At 49.1% G+C, this 18,109-nt stretch overlaps 3 protein-coding genes across 3 annotated transcripts; 2 read left to right on the top strand and 1 right to left on the bottom strand.

Annotated features, from left to right (window-relative positions):
- Positions 1-575: 575 nt before the first annotated feature.
- Positions 576-5,485, top strand: LOC101762411 (ATP-dependent 6-phosphofructokinase 6). Its single transcript, XM_004961383.2, has 14 exons — positions 576-1,116; positions 1,534-1,580; positions 1,696-1,735; positions 1,823-1,885; positions 1,970-2,107; positions 2,736-2,894; positions 2,977-3,030; positions 3,292-3,360; positions 3,449-3,578; positions 3,871-3,911; positions 4,063-4,287; positions 4,429-4,474; positions 4,563-4,714; positions 4,941-5,485. The coding sequence occupies exons 1-14, from the start codon at positions 784-786 to the stop codon at positions 5,160-5,162; spliced, it is 1,719 nt and encodes a 572-aa protein (XP_004961440.1). The 5' UTR covers positions 576-783; the 3' UTR covers positions 5,163-5,485.
- A 913-nt stretch (positions 5,486-6,398) lies between these two features.
- LOC101761993 (putative leucine-rich repeat receptor-like protein kinase At2g19210) lies at positions 6,399-10,455 on the top strand. Its single transcript, XM_004961382.2, has 12 exons — positions 6,399-6,526; positions 6,706-7,755; positions 7,861-7,999; positions 8,108-8,179; positions 8,267-8,338; positions 8,458-8,538; positions 8,654-8,814; positions 8,900-9,168; positions 9,250-9,376; positions 9,499-9,567; positions 9,653-9,845; positions 9,937-10,455. The coding sequence occupies exons 1-12, from the start codon at positions 6,412-6,414 to the stop codon at positions 10,433-10,435; spliced, it is 2,847 nt and encodes a 948-aa protein (XP_004961439.1). The 5' UTR covers positions 6,399-6,411; the 3' UTR covers positions 10,436-10,455.
- Positions 10,456-12,618: 2,163 nt separating this feature from the next.
- On the bottom strand, positions 12,619-17,450 carry LOC101761583 (putative leucine-rich repeat receptor-like protein kinase At2g19210). The gene is made up of 13 exons (XM_012844726.2): positions 17,326-17,450; positions 16,658-17,210; positions 16,043-16,542; positions 15,801-15,939; positions 15,113-15,184; positions 14,953-15,024; positions 14,793-14,873; positions 14,519-14,679; positions 14,158-14,429; positions 13,927-14,053; positions 13,764-13,832; positions 13,479-13,668; positions 12,619-13,381 (listed from the first exon to the last, which is right to left on the bottom strand). Exons 1-13 carry the CDS (start codon positions 17,447-17,449, stop codon positions 12,868-12,870), a joined length of 2,874 nt encoding a protein of 957 aa, XP_012700180.2. The 5' UTR covers position 17,450; the 3' UTR covers positions 12,619-12,867.
- Positions 17,451-18,109: the final 659 nt, after the last annotated feature.

Genomic DNA, 18,109 nt, shown 5'->3' with positions numbered 1-18,109 from the left:
TAAAATTATGCACACGGATGACGGACCTGCCTGGTACGCCGTTTCTCCATAACCCGCGCCCGGGCCGCGCGTACGAGCCCCGATTCCGCTGCGCCCTTTCCTGCGGCGCAAGGAATGATGCGATCGCGATGGCGACGCCGGGAATTGACCCGCGCGCAGCGTTGCGGCGGCGCGGCATACGGTTTGCTTGCCCGATCTCTCATGTGGCTGGGCCGCTGGGGCCGGCCGACCATGTCACGGACCCTCCTGAAACCAGCCGACCGCACGGCGGCGTTGGGCGAGGCCACCGCTGGTATCTGATTCCCGAGTTCGCGACGAGTTGCCATTTGCCTCCCCCCCACCGGCGGCAAAGCGCAGGCTCATACTCTGGCGAAAAGCACACGACCCCACCGCGCACCGCCCCGAACTCCCGAAGCCGATCCATCCCCCCCGCTACGGGCGCCGACCGCCCAGCCGAGGCCATCGCCGCATGGCCACCGTCTCGCTCTCGCCAAAACCGCGACGCGACTCCACGTATCCGCCCGCACCAAACTGCTGGCGAAACAGCAAAACCACACGCAGTCACGCACGCGCACCCCTTCCGCTGCCTCAAAACCAGCCGCATGGAGACGACTCCGCTGACCCCTCCTCCTCCCTCTTCTTTCCCCGCCGAGCCCGTTTATTATTAAAAACCGCTGGAACCGCGACCGCCTCGCCCGCTTCTGGCAGCAGAGCAATTCGAGCTAAACCTCGGAACATCCCCCACCCGCGAGCGCGACACGCCCAAGGCCGCGCCCCCGCACCATGGCGTCGCACATCATCCTGCCGCCGGACGACGCCGACGAGAACCACCACCACCCCCAGGAGGATGGGGAGGAGCGGGAGGAGGAGCTGGGGCGCGACGACGGGGACGAGGAGCGGGAGCACGCGTCCCCCGAGCGGCCGCCCAAGGCGGCGCTGCCGTTCTCGGCCACGTGCGTGCGGATCTCCCGCGACTCCTACCCCAACCTCCGCGCACTGCGCAACGCTTCCTCCGTCAGCCTCGCCGACGCCGCGTACGTCAAGATCTCCGAGGGCGACTTCGGGTACGTGCTCGACGACGTGCCGCACCTCACCGACTACGTCCCCGACATCCCGGTGAGCGCCGACGACCGATCCATCCCCTCCCCGCCTCCCCTCCCACCGATGTATAGAGATGAGTTTTTGGGAGTGCCGCGCGTTGGTACGGTCGCGTGTTCTTGTATGCCGATGGTCTCACTGCTGTCGGCTTCTGGGCGCTGAGGTGCGACTTTAGCTAAGTATGGATTGCGGAGTGGTTTTGGTGGCGGGTGACTGTTTTTTTGGGCGCTGAGGTGACGGGCTAAGTAGGAAGCAAGATATTACTATTGGCTGGTTCATGCTCCCTGCCAAATGCAGTTACAGTCTATTTGTAGTAAAGGGCCACTACTATACCAGTGATATTTGTCTATTTTAGATTCAAGCATGCTGAATTTAATTCACTTAAGAGGTAAAACTCCCATGCTGATAGTTTGTTTTTTTTGTTCTTGTTGGCAGACCTATCCTAATCCATTACAAGATCATCCTGCCTATTCAACTGTCAAGTATGGACTGTCTTGCCTATCCTAAACTGTTTGAAATGCTTTCAGTTATTCGGCCAATTCCTATGCATTTGTTTCTGCGAAATATGTTAAGATGGAACTTTTCTTCTTATACCAGGCAGTATTTTGTCAATGAAGATGATACTGTACCTCAAAAGGTAACACAAGAGAAATATAAACTTTATTTGTTGGGATATTGTGGTTGACGGTGAATTTACTAGCAGTTATATCTGCTGTTGTTACAGGTGGTTGTACAGAAGAACAGCCGGCGTGGTGTTCACTTCCGTCGTGCCGGGCCTCGTCAGAGGGTATCCGCTAGTCACCTCATAGTTTATGGGAACACATCACTTGTTTCTAGGCTGACAGAATCCTTTATACTTGAGCCTTTGTAGGTCTATTTTGGCCCCGATGAAGTAAAAGCCTGCATTGTAACTTGTGGAGGCCTCTGCCCTGGGCTTAACACTGTTATCAGAGAACTGGTGTGTGGCTTGTCACACATGTACAATGTCAATAACATCTATGGAATACAGGTGTGTGTCCTTTTGTTAATTGCTATATATCACTCCAATGAATAGTTAAACTCTAATCATGCATCTGACACATGCTTTATTAAAACACGCACCCCACTGTAGCTTGCTGTTGTTCAATAATGGAATGGCCAGTTTACTTAGATTCTTATCACAGCCTATTGTATCATGTTTTAGTGTGTTGTGTACAAAAATTTAGATCGTATTTAAATGAATCATTTCCATTCCATGTAAGCTATTCATTTGGGCTGACAGGAGGGACCCTGATACATCAATTAAGGGAGCTATAAAAAAGGCTTTGCTCTCCTTTTTTAAGTGATTCATTTGGGCTGACAGGAGGGACCCTGATACATCAATTAAGAGAGCTATAAAAAAAGGCTTTGCTCTCCTTCTTTAAGTGAAGAAAGAAAGGTTGATGTATAGACCAATGTTGATGTTTTAGTCAAATGTCCATTTCGAGTAAGGTTATATGCCAGCAACCAATATGTATGCTGACTGGTAGGTTTAATATGGTAATCCTCTCATACAGTAGGATGCAGCCAGTCTAGGGTAATCAGTTTTGATCATCGTATATTTAAAAAACTGACTATGGTTCAAAGTCTACTGTCTTAACATGTTATACTAATTACAGAATGGATATAAAGGTTTTTATTCTAGCAACTACCTTCCCCTGACACCAAAGAGTGTCAATGACATCCACAAAAGGGGTGGTACAGTTCTAGGGACATCACGAGGTGGTCATGATACAAAAAAGATTGTTGATAACATTCAAGATCGTGGTATTAATCAGGTAAGCATGATTTTACAATTGCACCCATCGACATAGCTCTTCTGATTGGATGTTGACTGATATACTAGCACATTTTAACCAGGTGTATATCATTGGAGGAGATGGAACTCAGAAGGGAGCATATGAGATATTCAAGGTAATTATCACTGGGCATGTGGTACTCGTGACATATCCCTTTCCTTCATGATTGTAGAAGATATATTAATAAGCAGCCTCTAAAAAATAGCATTGTAGTAATAGGTACAAAATAGAAGATGTGCTGATTTTGTTAGCATATACTACTATAGAAAGAATATTGTCCACCTATATGCTTTGTACTGCAGGAAATACTGTGGAAATTAAACAATGGGTTTTACTGAAGATATTTACTTTACCCTAATATGTCACTTATTGGCAGGAAATCCGAAAACGTGGCTTGAAAGTTTCTGTGGCTGGAGTCCCCAAGACAATAGATAATGACATTGCGGTAAGGTTTCGCAAATGCAAAAATCCTTTGCGACATAGCTAATAAAGTGATCATATGAGGATGTGACTCCAAATCTCTTGATTCTTAGATTATCGACAAGTCCTTTGGTTTTGATACGGCTGTGGAAGAGGCCCAGCGAGCCATTGATTCAGCTCATGTTGAAGCTTGCAGTGCTGAGAATGGAATAGGCTTAGTAAAACTGATGGGTCGTTATAGTGGTTAGTTTCCTAACATATTCCATACAGATGGCTGCTATCTCTTTGCTTAGTAATCTCAATGATATCTAGGCAATTAAGTTATTGAAAGCACTTAGCATACTTGCAATGAAATGAAGAAAAACCAATAATTATCGTATTCTTTTACCAGGCACTCTTATTCACATAGCACATTTGCACTTTGAATTCAGTGCGAAGAGCACTCTCCTTTTCAAGCATCATGACTTTACCAACTTATAACAGTTTTCATTCATGTTCTGATCATTGAGTTCCGAGTCTTGCCCTACTATTGCAGGGTTCATTGCGATGTATGCTACTCTTGCTAGTCGAGATGTGGTAAGTTAATGCCTTCTTTACCTGCAGGATGTTATGTTCTGCACTGCATTCTTTTTTTGGTTCTTGGAGTGTCTTTATTCAAACAGTGGCATTGAAATAATTATTAAATTTTATAGTTTTCTGATTTATTACCTCACTTCCAATTTCCTAGGACTGCTGTTTGATTCCAGAGTCTCCATTTTATATGGATGGAGAAGGTGGATTGCTTCAATATATAGAAAGGAGGCTGAAAGAGAACAGGCACATGGTTATCGTTGTTGCTGAGGGAGCAGGGCAGGATCTTATTGCACAAAGTATAGCCAAATCAGATCAACAAGATGCATCAGGAAATAAGCTGCTTCTTGATATTGGTCTTTGGTTGACTCACAAGATAAAGGTAGATAGCCAAAATCTTTCTTACAGGACTCAAGTCAATTCTCTGTGTTGTATTTGGTCTCCACTGTCTCTGAGACTATAGTACTGCCATATGCTTCGCTTGAAAGTTTCAGTTCATAACACGTGTGTTAATTCCTTGTAGGATTACTTCAAGAGCAAAAAGATGGAGATGACGATTAAATACATAGGTAGCCACTTAACTAATCATGTTAGCTACGTATATGGTTGTAAAACAACCTACATCTGTTTTTAACAATATTCCATCTAAATTGGCAGATCCTACATACATGATCCGTGCCATTCCAAGCAATGCATCAGACAATGTTTACTGCACACTTCTGGCTCATAGTGCTATCCATGGTGCAATGGCAGGGTATAGCTTCACCGTTGGAATGGTCAACGGTAGACATACCTTTATACCTTTCTATGTGAGTAATAAGTAATAACCCTTCATTTACAAAGGCACCACAATATTTCTGTGCTAGTTTAATGCACGTTTGTTGTAACGTCTGCTGTATAGTTTTGTTAAACCCTGCCTAGACCCAGCAAGAGCTTTGGGGTGTGCATTTGCAATTTGCAGACGAAATGAAAGAGTTTGCACATTGCAATTTACATACTAATGATAACCACTGAACTTCTCTTTTTTTATGGCAGAGGGTGACATCTACAAGGAACAAGGTTAGGATCACCGACAGGATGTGGGCGAGGCTGCTCTCATCAACCAACCAGCCAAGCTTCTTGAGTCAGAAGGACATCGATGAAGCGAGCGAGGCCGATAGGCTTGCCAACAGGCCACCATTGCCAACGGGCGCCAGCCATCGCGTGGCGAGCTCTTTTGAGCAGTCTGCATCTACTTCTTCCAACGGAGAGATCTAAGTGATTGCTGGTGCACCCTGAATGTGTACAGGAGCTGTTGAGCTTTGCCACGCTACCAATTTTGCTTTTGATAAGCAGATGCCTGTGGAGGAGGCACTATCCTGATAACCCGAGCAATAAAACGAAAACCGGTGATGAAGCTGTACATGACCTATCTTGAATTTGCTGCAGAGTATTCAGTGTAATGCCATCAGTCGATGATTATGTCTGCTCTTGAGTCTTACCTCCTGCACTGTTGTGTGTTGTCCGCTAAGGCCTCTGTATTTATTCACCATGGGCCATCGTCTACTATGGCCCATTTGATGGTAAGTTCATTACAGCCCATTAGACCTACTTGGTTACCAGCAGCAGAACTGAGCAAAAGGGGTATAGGCATGTAATGTAAGCTACATGACGTGACCATGTCCTCTCGATATTTCAAATTTTCATCCGTAAGATGGTGCAACCGTGCAAGTGGAACTCAAAGTACGCGTTTTGTCACGACATTCTGTAACGCGTTGCACGAACCCAAGTCTTGTGCTTTCTTGTGCAAAACGCCAGTATCAGTTTCAGCACTTGCAGGTTGTATGCGGCTTCGTCAATGGCGTCGAATGCGATTTGCGCCATGGAAATGTAGGACTTCCGGCTGTGCTACTTCCGGCTGCCCACAGCAACTTCTATCCTCTATACGCGTACAAACTCCCTCCAGAATTCTGTTCGCAGTTTCCGGCGCCGCTAAAAAGTCAGCAGTCCGCTGGCGCTCGTAGGCCCCTCAAGTTGGGCTCCAAAGTCGTACTCCCAGCAAGGCCGTTGACCAGCCCCCCAGGGCAAGTCAACGCTCCTCCCATTCCCATGTGCGTACAGATCATCTCTTCCTCTGTTCGCTGCCAGTATCATACACGGTCGCTGACATGCCGGTCCCCCGACGAGGTGGCCGGAGATTAGACCAGGGCCCATTCGCCAGTGACTCGTTTCTGCACGTCTTGTCCTATCCTAAGCCAGGCTCGACGACTTGCAGCGGCTACGTCGTTGTGGCGTTTGGCCGGATATCGGTGCTGATGTGGCTGATTATGGTGGTGTCGATGTAATCATGTAAGCAAATGTGCTTAGCTAGAGTCCTAGAGCGATACTCCAGCTTGTGAAGGATCGAGCCTCTCTGACTCTCTGCCCTGTCCTGGTCTCAGAATATGTGCCCGCTGCATAAAAGGAGCGCCGCTAGTTGAACTGAACATATTCATATACTATGCTCCGGTGGCTGCTTGCATGTGCAATGGAGCAATCCACGGCGAGAACAATGGCGGCAAGATCGTGGCTGCTGCTTCTCTGCCTCGCCGCCGTCGCCACTGCCGGCGTGCTCCAAGCTCGCGCCCAGCCCGACAGCATCGGTATGTTCAACACTTCCCTTCTTCCCAGCTGCATGGATTGGATGGAGTGGATGGTATGGAGAATGTGGTGATCAATCACAAATTCACAATTCACCACTCTGTAGGGTAGTGTAGTACCATACCATGCACTAGCTACGATTTTGACGAACAAGGGATCGTGCGCGGTTACGTTACTGCAGGTTTCATCAGCATCGACTGCGGGCTCTCGGGCACGGCGAGCTACGTGGACGACACCAACACGCTGTCGTACGCCCCGGACGCCGCCTTCGTCGACGCCGGCTCCAACCACAACATCTCGGCCGAGTACATCACGCCCAAGCTCGGCAAGAGCTACCTCAACGTGCGCAGCTTCCCCGACGGTGCGCGCAACTGCTACACGCTCCGGTCCCTCGTCGCGGGGCTCAAGTACCTCGTCCGCGCCACCTTCAAGTACGGCAACTACGACGGCCTCGGCCGGCCGCCCATCTTCGACGTCTACATCGGCGTCAACTTCTGGAGCATGGCGAACATCACGGACGCCGACACCCCTCTGCTCCTCGAGGCCATCGTCGTCGTGCCGGACGATTTCGTGCAGGTCTGCCTGGTGAACACCGGCACCGGCACGCCGTTCATCTCCGGGCTGGACCTGAGGCCGCTCAAGAGCACGCTCTACCCGCAGGCGAACGCAACTCAGGGCCTGGTCCTGCTCGGCAGGATCAACTTCGGCCCCACCGATGCCACGGACATCGTCAGGTACCCTGATGATCCGCACGACCGATTCTGGTTGCCCTTGGTGGACGCTACGAGCTGGAACTCGATATCGACGACCCAGAGGGTGCAGAACATAGACAACGACCTGTTCGAGGCGCCGTCCAAGGTGATGCAGACGGCGATCACGCCGCGGAACGCCTCCAAGAACATCGAGTTCTCCTGGGACCCGGAGCCGCAGCCCAAGAACCCGACGCCGGGGTACGTCGCCAACATGCACTTCACCGAGCTGCAGCTCCTGCCGAGCAACGCCACGCGCCAGTTCTACATCAACCTCGACGGCAAGCCGTGGTACCCGAAGCCCTTCACGCCGCCGTACCTCACCACCGACGCCACCTACAACAGCAACCCCTATAGGGGGCTCGCGCACTACAACATCTCCATCAACGCCACCGCCAACTCGACACTGCCGCCGATCATCAACGCCATCGAGGTGTTCTCCGTCATCTCCACCACCAACGTCGCCACGGACTCCCAGGACGGTATGTACTCGTGGACAGACATATACATAAGCACAGCAGATGAGCTGATGATTTAGCAAAGAACCATGAAATCAGCCGAAAAATTAACCTGTGTGCAATTGACAGTATCTGCCATCACGGCGATCAAGGCGAAGTATCATGTGCAGAAGAACTGGATGGGTGACCCATGCGTTCCAAAGACTCTTGCGTGGGAAGGGTTGACGTGCAGCTACGCCGTTTCCACTCCTCCAAGAATTACAGGCGTGTAAGGGTTCGAGTTTTTACTGAACAGTGACTCATTATGCTCGTGAAAAAATGGAAACGAAAAGCTAATTCACTTTAGTTAGAAAGTGACTCACTGGAAATTCTGCAGAAATCTATCCTTCAGCGGTCTGAACGGTGATATATCATCTTCTTTTGCAAATCTCAAGGCCGTCCAATACATGTACGAGTCGAGTTCTTGGTCTATTTTAATTTTTGTAGTGTATCTGAAACGAAAACGTTGATATATTGTGTGGTCCGCGTCTTGCAGGGATTTGTCACACAACAACTTGACAGGTTCGATCCCTGATTCCCTTTCGCAATTATCTTCACTGACAGTTCTGTAAGTCTGCCAACCTGCCAAAATTTTGAATGTTTTCCCACTTACAGAAAGAATGGGAAGGAATTGAACGTTCTTATGCATCATTTTGACTCACATGGATAACATTTGGTTTGTTTTAGAGATTTTACTGCCAACCAGCTCAACGGATCGATCCCTTCTGGACTTCTCAAAAAAATCCAAGAAGGATCCCTGAATCTAAGGTCCATTCCTTGGTTTTCTTTTGGATATAGTAGCAAAATGATACTGCATTACTGCTTGACAGTTTGATTAAAGTAGTATTACTATCTTCAGTTCTTCACATCATCTTTTTTGCAGATACGGCAATAATTCAAACCTCTGCAGCAACGGCAACTCGTGTCAGACGACGAAAGGGAAGAGCAAGCTAGCCATCTACATAGCCGTTCCTGTAGTTCTAGTTGTGGCAATAGTATCAGTGGTAGTACTACTCTGCTGCATCCTAAGACGACAAAAACGAGGTGACACATCAACTGCTTTCTCCATCAATCTCCCCAATCCTGAACATAGAACTGACGCCTCCTGCGTTGTGTCACTGCCATTCAGGAACGACGATTAACTCTGTGAAGCCTCAAAACGAGACGCCGAGGAGCCATGTGCCAACAGGCGACGCGTATCCGCAGAGCTCGCTGCAGCTTGAGAACCGCCGGTTCACGTACAAGGAGCTGGAGGTGATCACGAATAACTTCCAGCGCGTACTCGGCCGAGGAGGGTTCGGGAAAGTCTACGATGGCTTCTTGGAGGATGGTACCCAGGTGGCAGTCAAGCTGCGGTCGGATTCTTCCAATCAGGGTGTTAAGGAGTTCCTAGCAGAGGTAGGATTATTTCTTTTTTGCAGATATAGATTGCATGTAAAACTTGCAGTGAAATTTGACTAGTCTTAATCACTCGTGCAGGCCCAGACCTTGACCCGGATTCACCACAAGAATCTCGTGTCTATGATCGGGTACTGCAAGGATGGGGAGTACATGGCACTTGTCTACGAGTACATGTCAGAAGGAACCCTGCAAGAGCACATTTCAGGTATGTAAAGTTATGTAGCAGTTCTGCAAACTGGACGAGATGCAGCTGTTTCTCATCTAAAGTACCGTTTTGAAGTGCATTTGTGAATAAATATGAACGTCTGTTTGACCAATCCGTTTCAGGAAATGGCCGCAATGGAGGATTCTTAAGCTGGGCACAGAGGCTCAGAATTGCACTGGAATCAGCGCAAGGTACACATTTATGAACTCCATTTGCAGTCAGTTTGTTGCTGAAGGTTTGATTATGCTCTAATCGTGAACGCTGCTGTGCATGCAGGTCTGGAGTACCTACATAGAGGGTGCAACCCACCTCTCATTCACAGGGATGTGAAGGGGGCCAACATCCTACTGAATTCCAAACTGGAGGCCAAGATCGCCGATTTCGGCTTGACCAAGGCCTTCAGTCGCGAGAATGGCACGCAAGTATCCACGAATACCCTTGTCGGTACACAAGGATATGTAGACCCAGAGTATGTCAATCCCCCACCCCATTTTTTTGTCAAACCACTCACTTTCTCCCTTATTTCTCGGACGATCCATTCATGCAACAAAAACATGCAGGTACCACGCAACAGGTAAGCCGACGACAAAGAGCGACGTCTACAGCTTCGGCGTCGTGCTGCTGGAGCTGGTCACGGGAAGGCCGGCCATTTTCCGAGACCCCGAGCCAACCAGCATCATCCTGTGGGCGCGGCAGCGCCTCGCGCGGGGCAACATTGAGGGCGTCGTGGACCCGCGCATGCGCGGCGACCACGACGTGAACACTCTGTGGAAAGCCGCGGACATCGCGCTCAAGTGCACGGCGCAGTCGTCGGCGCAGCGGCCGACCATGACCGATGTTGTGGCGCAGCTGCAGGAGTGCCTCGAGCTCGAGCAGGCTCGCGCCGGTGGCGCGAATGGCAGCTTCTACACCGGCAGCAGCAGTGACCCGTACTCGGGATACAACGGCTCCACTGCTGACGGCCAGTCCACTGACGTGAGCCGGAGCAGCACTGCGTTTGAGATGGATCACAATTTTGGGAGGGCGCCAACGATGCCCACGGGTCCTGCTGCACGATAAAGACTTCGCTGCCCGTCTGGTCCAAATAGGAGGTGTCTGATACCAATGTTATGCCCTAGCCTAGGATCACTAGAGCACATCTAGTCGGGTTCGAGAGAGAGACATGAGAGACTAGGAGTTCCTGGTGAGTGCCTAGTGTGAGAGAGGGGGAATTGGGGTACCTTCACCCCTAGGGGTGGGAGCAGCGGAGCTGCTGGCCATCGCGGGTTCGGTTGGTGTAGTTCTGCGCAAGGCAGCGATGCGCAGTGTAGTCCGGTCACCGGTGAAGTGGCAGTGGCGCTTCCCGCCGCTGCTGCGCAACCTAGATCGGTAGGTGTGTTGGTGGGGGCGGCTGGCTGCGGCGAACCTCGTGAGCCGAGCCGGGTCCCCCCACCCTGTTTATATAGCGCAGCGCGACAGGGGCCCACTACCCATTGATAGGGTAAGCGCCCCCGATCAGGGCGCAGATCAAGGTCCTGATTGGCCTTTGGGCCAATCGGGAAAGAGATCAATCTAACATAATTATTTCCCTGTGGTAATCTTGGCTAGTAAATGTAAATGGTCAAACATTTGAAAAATATTCAAATTTTCCCGCGCTCCTCAACTCCCCTTCCCCCATCCGCACCACCACATGGCCCCGCACGGTAATTGCTCCGGGTCCTTTTACAAATTAATTTGTATAGAATATTTTGCTACATAAAGTTTGTTATATATTTGTTTGCATAAATTTATTATATATTTTTTATCACATAAAGTTATTATTATATATTTTTATATAAATTGTAATATAAATTCAGTACATAATTTTGGAGGGAGGGGATCTGTGGTGCGGTGGCCATGAGCCGTAGGAGGAAGGTGACACAGTCTCGTGGGGCATCCTGGATAGTGGGTGCGATGTCTGGGGTGCGAGTGTGGTACCAAGGTCTAGATGCTGAGCTAGAAACTAGCGAGCTGGCTCGGCTCATTCGTAGCTCGGTTTAGCTCTACTTGGCTCTATGGATTTTTTAACTGTTTTTGCTCGTTTTGTCAACGAGCTAGCTCGAGCCAGCGAGCAGCTCTCGCGAGCCAGCAAAGCTAGAAGGCTAAAGGCAGGGGCAGAGCTAAGGTCATTTACTAGTGTCCTAGGAGACCAGTAACATTTGCTAAGTGCTATAGAAAATGAGTGATTGTTAGTGTGAATTATGGAGATGACACAATAATTATATAGATGACACCAATGGTTTTTCTGTTTGGATCCATCCCTCGCTATTTCATGCATGGTGGATTTTGGAGTTTAGAAGTTTATAATTTCTATTTTTTATATTTCATATATGCTAAGATGGTAATCTTAAATTTACATCTGGCTCGCGAGCTTAAATTTTTTTTTGACTGATTTTCATTGACCAAGCCCGGTCCTATAGCATGTGCGGGCAGGTCAAAACCCACAACAGGCTCGGATCATATCATCAGACTGGGCTCGAAATGCTCAGGTCTACTCACCAAGATATAGCATGGTCTCGGCCGCTATATCTACCAGTACCCACAACCAACTAAAGATGTTAGGCCTAAATTTTCTGAAAAGACTAATCTAATGGTTGAAAATTACTCTATCTTATATGATATGGCAGTGCTCCTGCCCCTTTACGTTTCAAAAAAAAATACTCTATCTTATATGCTTCATATCATTATTTTTCAACGTGAGATTAAACCTAACAATACATACTATTGCACAAAATCCGTGCAATCTTAGCTCATCATATATAATTGTGAGCTGCCATCCCACCATGTGGAATTAGGTCCACGGGAGCCCACAACTTACCAAGTTGTTCAGACTAACTTAATCTAAAAAGCTTAGTTTGATGAACAGCTTGTGGCCGCCACTTTATATTTCGTGTTCCTCATCATTAATTTTCAACGTTGAGGATTGATGATGAGCTGTGGAAAAATGAATTTTGTGATATACTAGTATAAATCGATTGTGAAATTCAAAGGACCTATTAGTTTTTTTTTCGCGACCGTGCCTGAGCATATTTTTCATTAAGAGCAGGAAGAAAGGTACAACCTAAAGCACTACGCCATCAAGAAGAACCTATTAGTTCCATGGGGTTATACCGTTATCGGCAGGCATACATCCGAAGTTCAAACTAAGCATCGCCATCAACGCTTGATCAGTTGGTGATACATAATTTTAGGTTCCCCATTACATTCCAAGTTGCAAAAATATATGCAAATGCAGCATATACACTGACTGAAGAATAGCATGAATGTCCTATTGTGGAAAGAATAGACGAGTACTAGTGCACCAATTCTGAGGTGTCGAAAGGAGACGAAAAATTGACACACACTTCAAATGTCGAACATTTTACGTATATATGCACTTACTGAACGGCTTCATTGAGAATGTCGAGAAGATCTCCTGAAGCAAAAAACCCAAAGACGACAGCGGCATTCGGACCAGACCGGCAACAAAATCTTCAACGTGCAGCAGGACCCGTCGGCATTGTTGGCACCCTTCCAAAGTGGTGCTCCACCTCAAACCCGGTGCTGGTCTGGCTCACGTCGTCGGTGGAATGGCCATCAGCGGCGTGCGCATTGTAACCCGAGTAGGGGTCGCTGCTGCTGCCGGTGTAGTCGTAGCCGCCGTTCGCGTCACCACCACCGCCGGCGCGAGCCTCCTCGAGCTCGAGGCACTCCTGCAGCTGCGCCACGACGTCGGCCATGGTGGGCCGCTGCGCCGACGACTGCGCGGTGCACTTGAGAGCGATGTCCGCGGCCTTCCACACGCTGTTGACGTCGTGGTCGCCGCGCATCCGTGGGTCCGCGACGCCCTCGATGTTGCCCCGCGCGAGGCGCTGCCGCGCCCACTGGATGATGGTCGTCGGCTCCGGGTCCCGCAGGATGGCCGGCCTCCCCGTGACCAGCTCCAGCAGCACGACGCCGAAGCTGTACACGTCGCTTTTGGTCGTTGGCTGCATCGTCGTATGGTACCTGCATAATTGAGTTGCATGAGTTGTCAGTAATGAAAACTGGGAGTGGATGTTGTTGTGTGAAGAGTTTTTGGTAACGAGCAGTGGAGTTGGCATACTCTGGATCAACGTATCCGAGTGTACCAACAAGTGTGTTTGTAGATACATGGGTATCGTTGTCATGATAAGCCTTTGTCAAGCCAAAATCGGCGATCTTGGCCTCCAGTTTTGCATTCAGTAGGATGTTGGCCGCCTTCACATCCCTGTGAATGAGAGGCGGGTTGCACCCCTTGTGTAGATACTCCAGCCCTGCATAAGCACATCAGTGTTCACAACTCTAGTAGAATCAAAACTTCAATAACAAACTGTCTCCAAAAGAAATACGTAACTGGGTTAGGAGTTACCTTGGGCTGACTCCAGTGCAATCTTGAGCCTCTGTCTCCAGCTTAAGAACCCAGTGTTGCGGCCATTTCCTGCAAGTGGGTCAGCAATGGGCAGTTTGAATTTTGAAGTGTTGCAGTGGACCATGCAGGGTGAAGTCCAGAAATGCTAAACAACTTCATATACCTGAAATGTGCTCTTGCAGGGTTCCTTCGGACATGTACTCGTAGACAAGTGCCATGTAGTCCCCGTCCTTGCAGTAACCGATCATCGAAACCAGATTCTTGTGATGAATCCTTGTCAAGGTCTGGGCCTGAAAAGGCGATCACGACTAGTGGTCAAATCTGACGCAAAGTTTCTTGTTGCAAATCTCTATCTGGAAACATGGATTGGTACGTCAAGGAATACATCCTATACCTCAGCGAGGAACTCCTTGACGCCCTGGTTGGAAGAATCTGACCGCAGCTTCACAGCCACCTGCGTGCCATCCTCCAAGAAGCCGTCGTAGACGTAGCCGAAGCCTCCCCGGCCGAGCACGCGCTGGAAGTTGTTCGTGATCATCTCCAGCTCCTTGTACGTGAAGCGGCGGTTCTCAAGCTGCAACGTGCTCTGCGGGTATGAGCCGCCACCTGCTGGCGCGTGGCTCATCGGCGTCTCATTCTGAGGCTTCACAGAGTTGCTTGTGGATCCTGAAAATCATATACAGCATCAGGTTCGTGTTAAGGATGGGATCATGGGGAGATAGCTAGATCAGTCAGCAGTACAGTTGACGTGTCACCTTGCTTTTTACGTCTACAGAAGCAGAGGAGCAGCACTACCACTGATACTGTCACCACAACCAGAACTACAGGAACAGCAATGTAGATGGCAAGCTTGGTCTTCCTTTTTGTCGTCTGACATGAGTTGCCATTGGTGCAGAGGTTTGGATTATCGCCATATCTACAAACAGATGAGATGGTTAAAAACTATACTAATTTAATCAAACTGTCAAGTAGTAATGCGATATCATGTTTGCTAAATTGCTAGAACCGAAAGAGGATCAGAGTGTGGACCTTAGATTTAGGGAGCCGTCTTGAATTCTTTTGAGAAGTCCCGAGGGAATTGATCCACTGAGCTTGTTGCCTGTCAAATCTCTGAGAGGAACCAAATGCTACTGAATTGAGTCAACGTGATGCATAGGAAAAGTTAATATTTGGCAAGTTTCATACTTACAGAAATGTCAGTGAAGATAATTGTGAAAGGGAGTCAGGAACTGAGCCTGCCAAGTTGTTGTGTGACAGATCCCTGCAACACACATGGAACAAGATATGTCAAGTTATTTTTTTTCAGAGATCCACTACGAGATAAGTTCGATCAAGAGCTCCACGCGTACATGTATTGGACGGCCTTGAGATTTGCGAAAGAAGACGATATATCACCGTCCAAGCCGCTGAAGGACAGGTTTCTGCAAAATATGAAATATCGAGTTGACAACAATGCATATTACTCCTCCTTCCGTTCAAAATTATAAGTCATTCCAACTTTCTTGAAGAATCAAATAAATTGACCAAAATTATAGAGATGATCACAAAGATTTATAGCACCGAATAGATATACTATGAAAATATATTTAATGAAGAAACTAATGGTACTTATTTAGTATCATGAATGTTAGTACGTTATGATATAAATTTGATCAAACTTGAGATGCTTTGACTTTCCAAGAAAGTTGGAATGACCTGTAATTTGGAACAGATGGAGTATAAGATATATTTGTGACACCAAATATGTTCTAATGATACTTATATGATATAATAGATGTTTGTACTTTTTTTATGAATTTGATTAAGCATAAGAAAGTTCGACTTAAACAAAACTAGAATGACCTTTTTAGGGCAAAGGGACTTCTATTTTTTTTTTGTTCTCGAGCTTTTTTACTGTCTGTGAAGAGATACAGAGAGGCATCATGCTACCAGCTGGGCGTTTATTTTTACACCTCTGACCGTTAAAAAAAACTTCTTTCACATCTTTTTCATTAGCATATTTTAAGTCAATGTTGTACACAGATTTAAGATACTTACACGCTGGTGATCCTTGGAGGACTGGAAATGGCATAGCTGCATGCCAACCCATCCCACGCGAGAGTCTTGGGTACGCACGGGTCACCCATCCAGTTCTTCTTCACCCCATACTTGGCCCTGATCGCCGTGATGGCAGATACTGTTTATTGCAGCCATGTTAGTGTTCAGCTCATGTACGAGCAGTATGTGTCTATGAGTCTCCATGCTCGTACTATCCTTTTTTGGCAAAAAAATGCACTTACCGTCTTGGGAGTCCGTGCCAACGTTGGTGGTGGAGATGACAGAGAAGACCTCGACGGCGTTGATCATCGGCGGCAACGTGGAGTTGGCGGTGGAGTTGATGGAGATGTTGTAGTGGGGGAAGCCCCGGGCGGGGTTGTGGTTGTAGATGGCATCGGAGATGAGGTATATTGGCTTGTAGGCCTTTGGGTACCACGGCTTGCCATTGAGGTTGATGTAGAACTGGCGCCCGGCGTTGGCGGGCAGGCGCTGCAGCTCGGAGAAGTGCATGTTGGCGACGTAGCCCGGCGTCGGATCCTTGGGCTGCGGGTCCGGGTCCCAGGAGAACTCGATGTTCTGGGACACGTTCCGCGGCGTGATCGCCGTCTGCATCACCTTGGTCGGCACCTCGAAAATGTCGCCGTCTTCTAGGTCCTCCACCCTCAGTGTCGTCGACACAGAGTTCCAGATGGCGGTGTTGACCCAAGGTATCCAAACACGGTCGTGTGGATCATCAGGGTACCTGATCAATTGATAGAGGCCGATTAGTACAAGGATTTCCCGGTGTTCGGAGCTTCGGATTGATTACCGCCGCAAGAACATGTGATCATCCCGTGGGATCATTTTAGTAGTCTCACCTGATGATTGCCGTGCTATTGGTCGGGCCGAAGTTCAACCTGTTGTAGAGGACGAGGCCCTGCGTCGCGTTCACCTGCGGGTAGAGCGTGGTCTTGAGCGGCCTCAGGTCCAGCCCGGAGATGAACGGCGTCCCTGAGCCGGTGTTCACCAGGCAGACCTGCACGAAATCGTCCGGCACGAGGACAATGGCCTCGAGGGGCACAGGGCTGTCGGCGTCCGTGATGTTCACCATGGTCCAGAAGTTGACGCCGATGTAGAGGTCGAAGATGGGCGGCCGGCCGAGCTTGTCGTAGTTTCCGTACTTGAAGGTGGCGCGGAGGAGGTACTTGAGCCCCGCCACGATGGAGCGGAGCGTGTAGCAGTTGCGCACGCCGTCGGGGAAGCTGCGCACGTTGTGGTAGCGCTTGGCGAGCGTCGGCGTGATGTACTCGGCCGAGATGTTCTGGTTCGAGCCGGTGTCGACGAAGGCGGCGTCCGGGACGTACGCCAGCTTGGTGGTGTCGTCCACGTAGCTCGCCGTCCCCGGCAGGCCACAGTCGATGCTGATGAAACCTGATCACGGCACCAGTTCGTCAACCGTGCATAGCGTGCGTCGCATTGTGCTGTGATGCTGTTCAGAGACAGTAGGATCTGCGAAAGAGGAAGGCCGAGATGAGGTTAAGCATACCGATGCTGTCAGGCTGCGCACGAGCTTGGAGGACGCCGGCGGTGGCGGCGACGGCGAGGTAGAGAAGCAGCAGCCGCGACCTTGCCGCTGCTGGTGCCATTGCTCTCGGCGTGGATCGCTCCATATTCAAGCAGCTACTGGAGCATGATATATCCTCAGCTGTAGGCACTGGTTCTAGACATTAAACAAAGGCTGTTTTAGAAATTCTCTCTTAGGTTTCAAAAAAAAATCTCTCTGGCAGAGCACACTGATTACATCAAGGCCACTATGATTAACCACGTCAGCACAGCAATCCGGCCCAACGCCGTGGCATACGACAAAACTTCTCCAGACGAGTCCCTGGCAGGCGGGACCTTCTCTGGCAATAGCTGTTCAGCTCATTGCGGGACCTGCATGTCAGTGACTGTTTGTTATTGCAGCAGTGGCTAACGGAGGCAGCTATAAGTGGAGCAAGTTGCCTTTTTTGTGGGGTGGTCAACGGCCTTGCTGGCTGGGGGCACGAACTTGGGAGCCCGACTACGGTGGCCGTGGACCCATTGCCAGTGGACTTCTGACTTTTTTGCTCCGCCACAAATTGCGATCAGAATTTTGGAGGGGAGTGTCGTGCAGAAGGTGGTTGTGGGCATTTCGTGCAGTCGTGCCAGAAAGAATCCATCGAGGCATTGACCATGAAGATTATATTGCAGCGTACCATAAACCTCCTTGGAGTACGAAGATGTTAGATTGTGCAAATGGCTTGATTGTCGAAGCTTCACAGTGTATTATTTTGACAACATGTCCATGC

This window comes from Setaria italica, chromosome III (genome assembly GCF_000263155.2).
Source record: "Setaria italica strain Yugu1 chromosome III, Setaria_italica_v2.0, whole genome shotgun sequence".
NCBI lineage: Eukaryota > Viridiplantae > Streptophyta > Magnoliopsida > Poales > Poaceae > Setaria > Setaria italica.
Note: the sequence above shows the minus strand (reverse complement) of the source record. Positions and strands in the feature narration are given on the sequence as shown.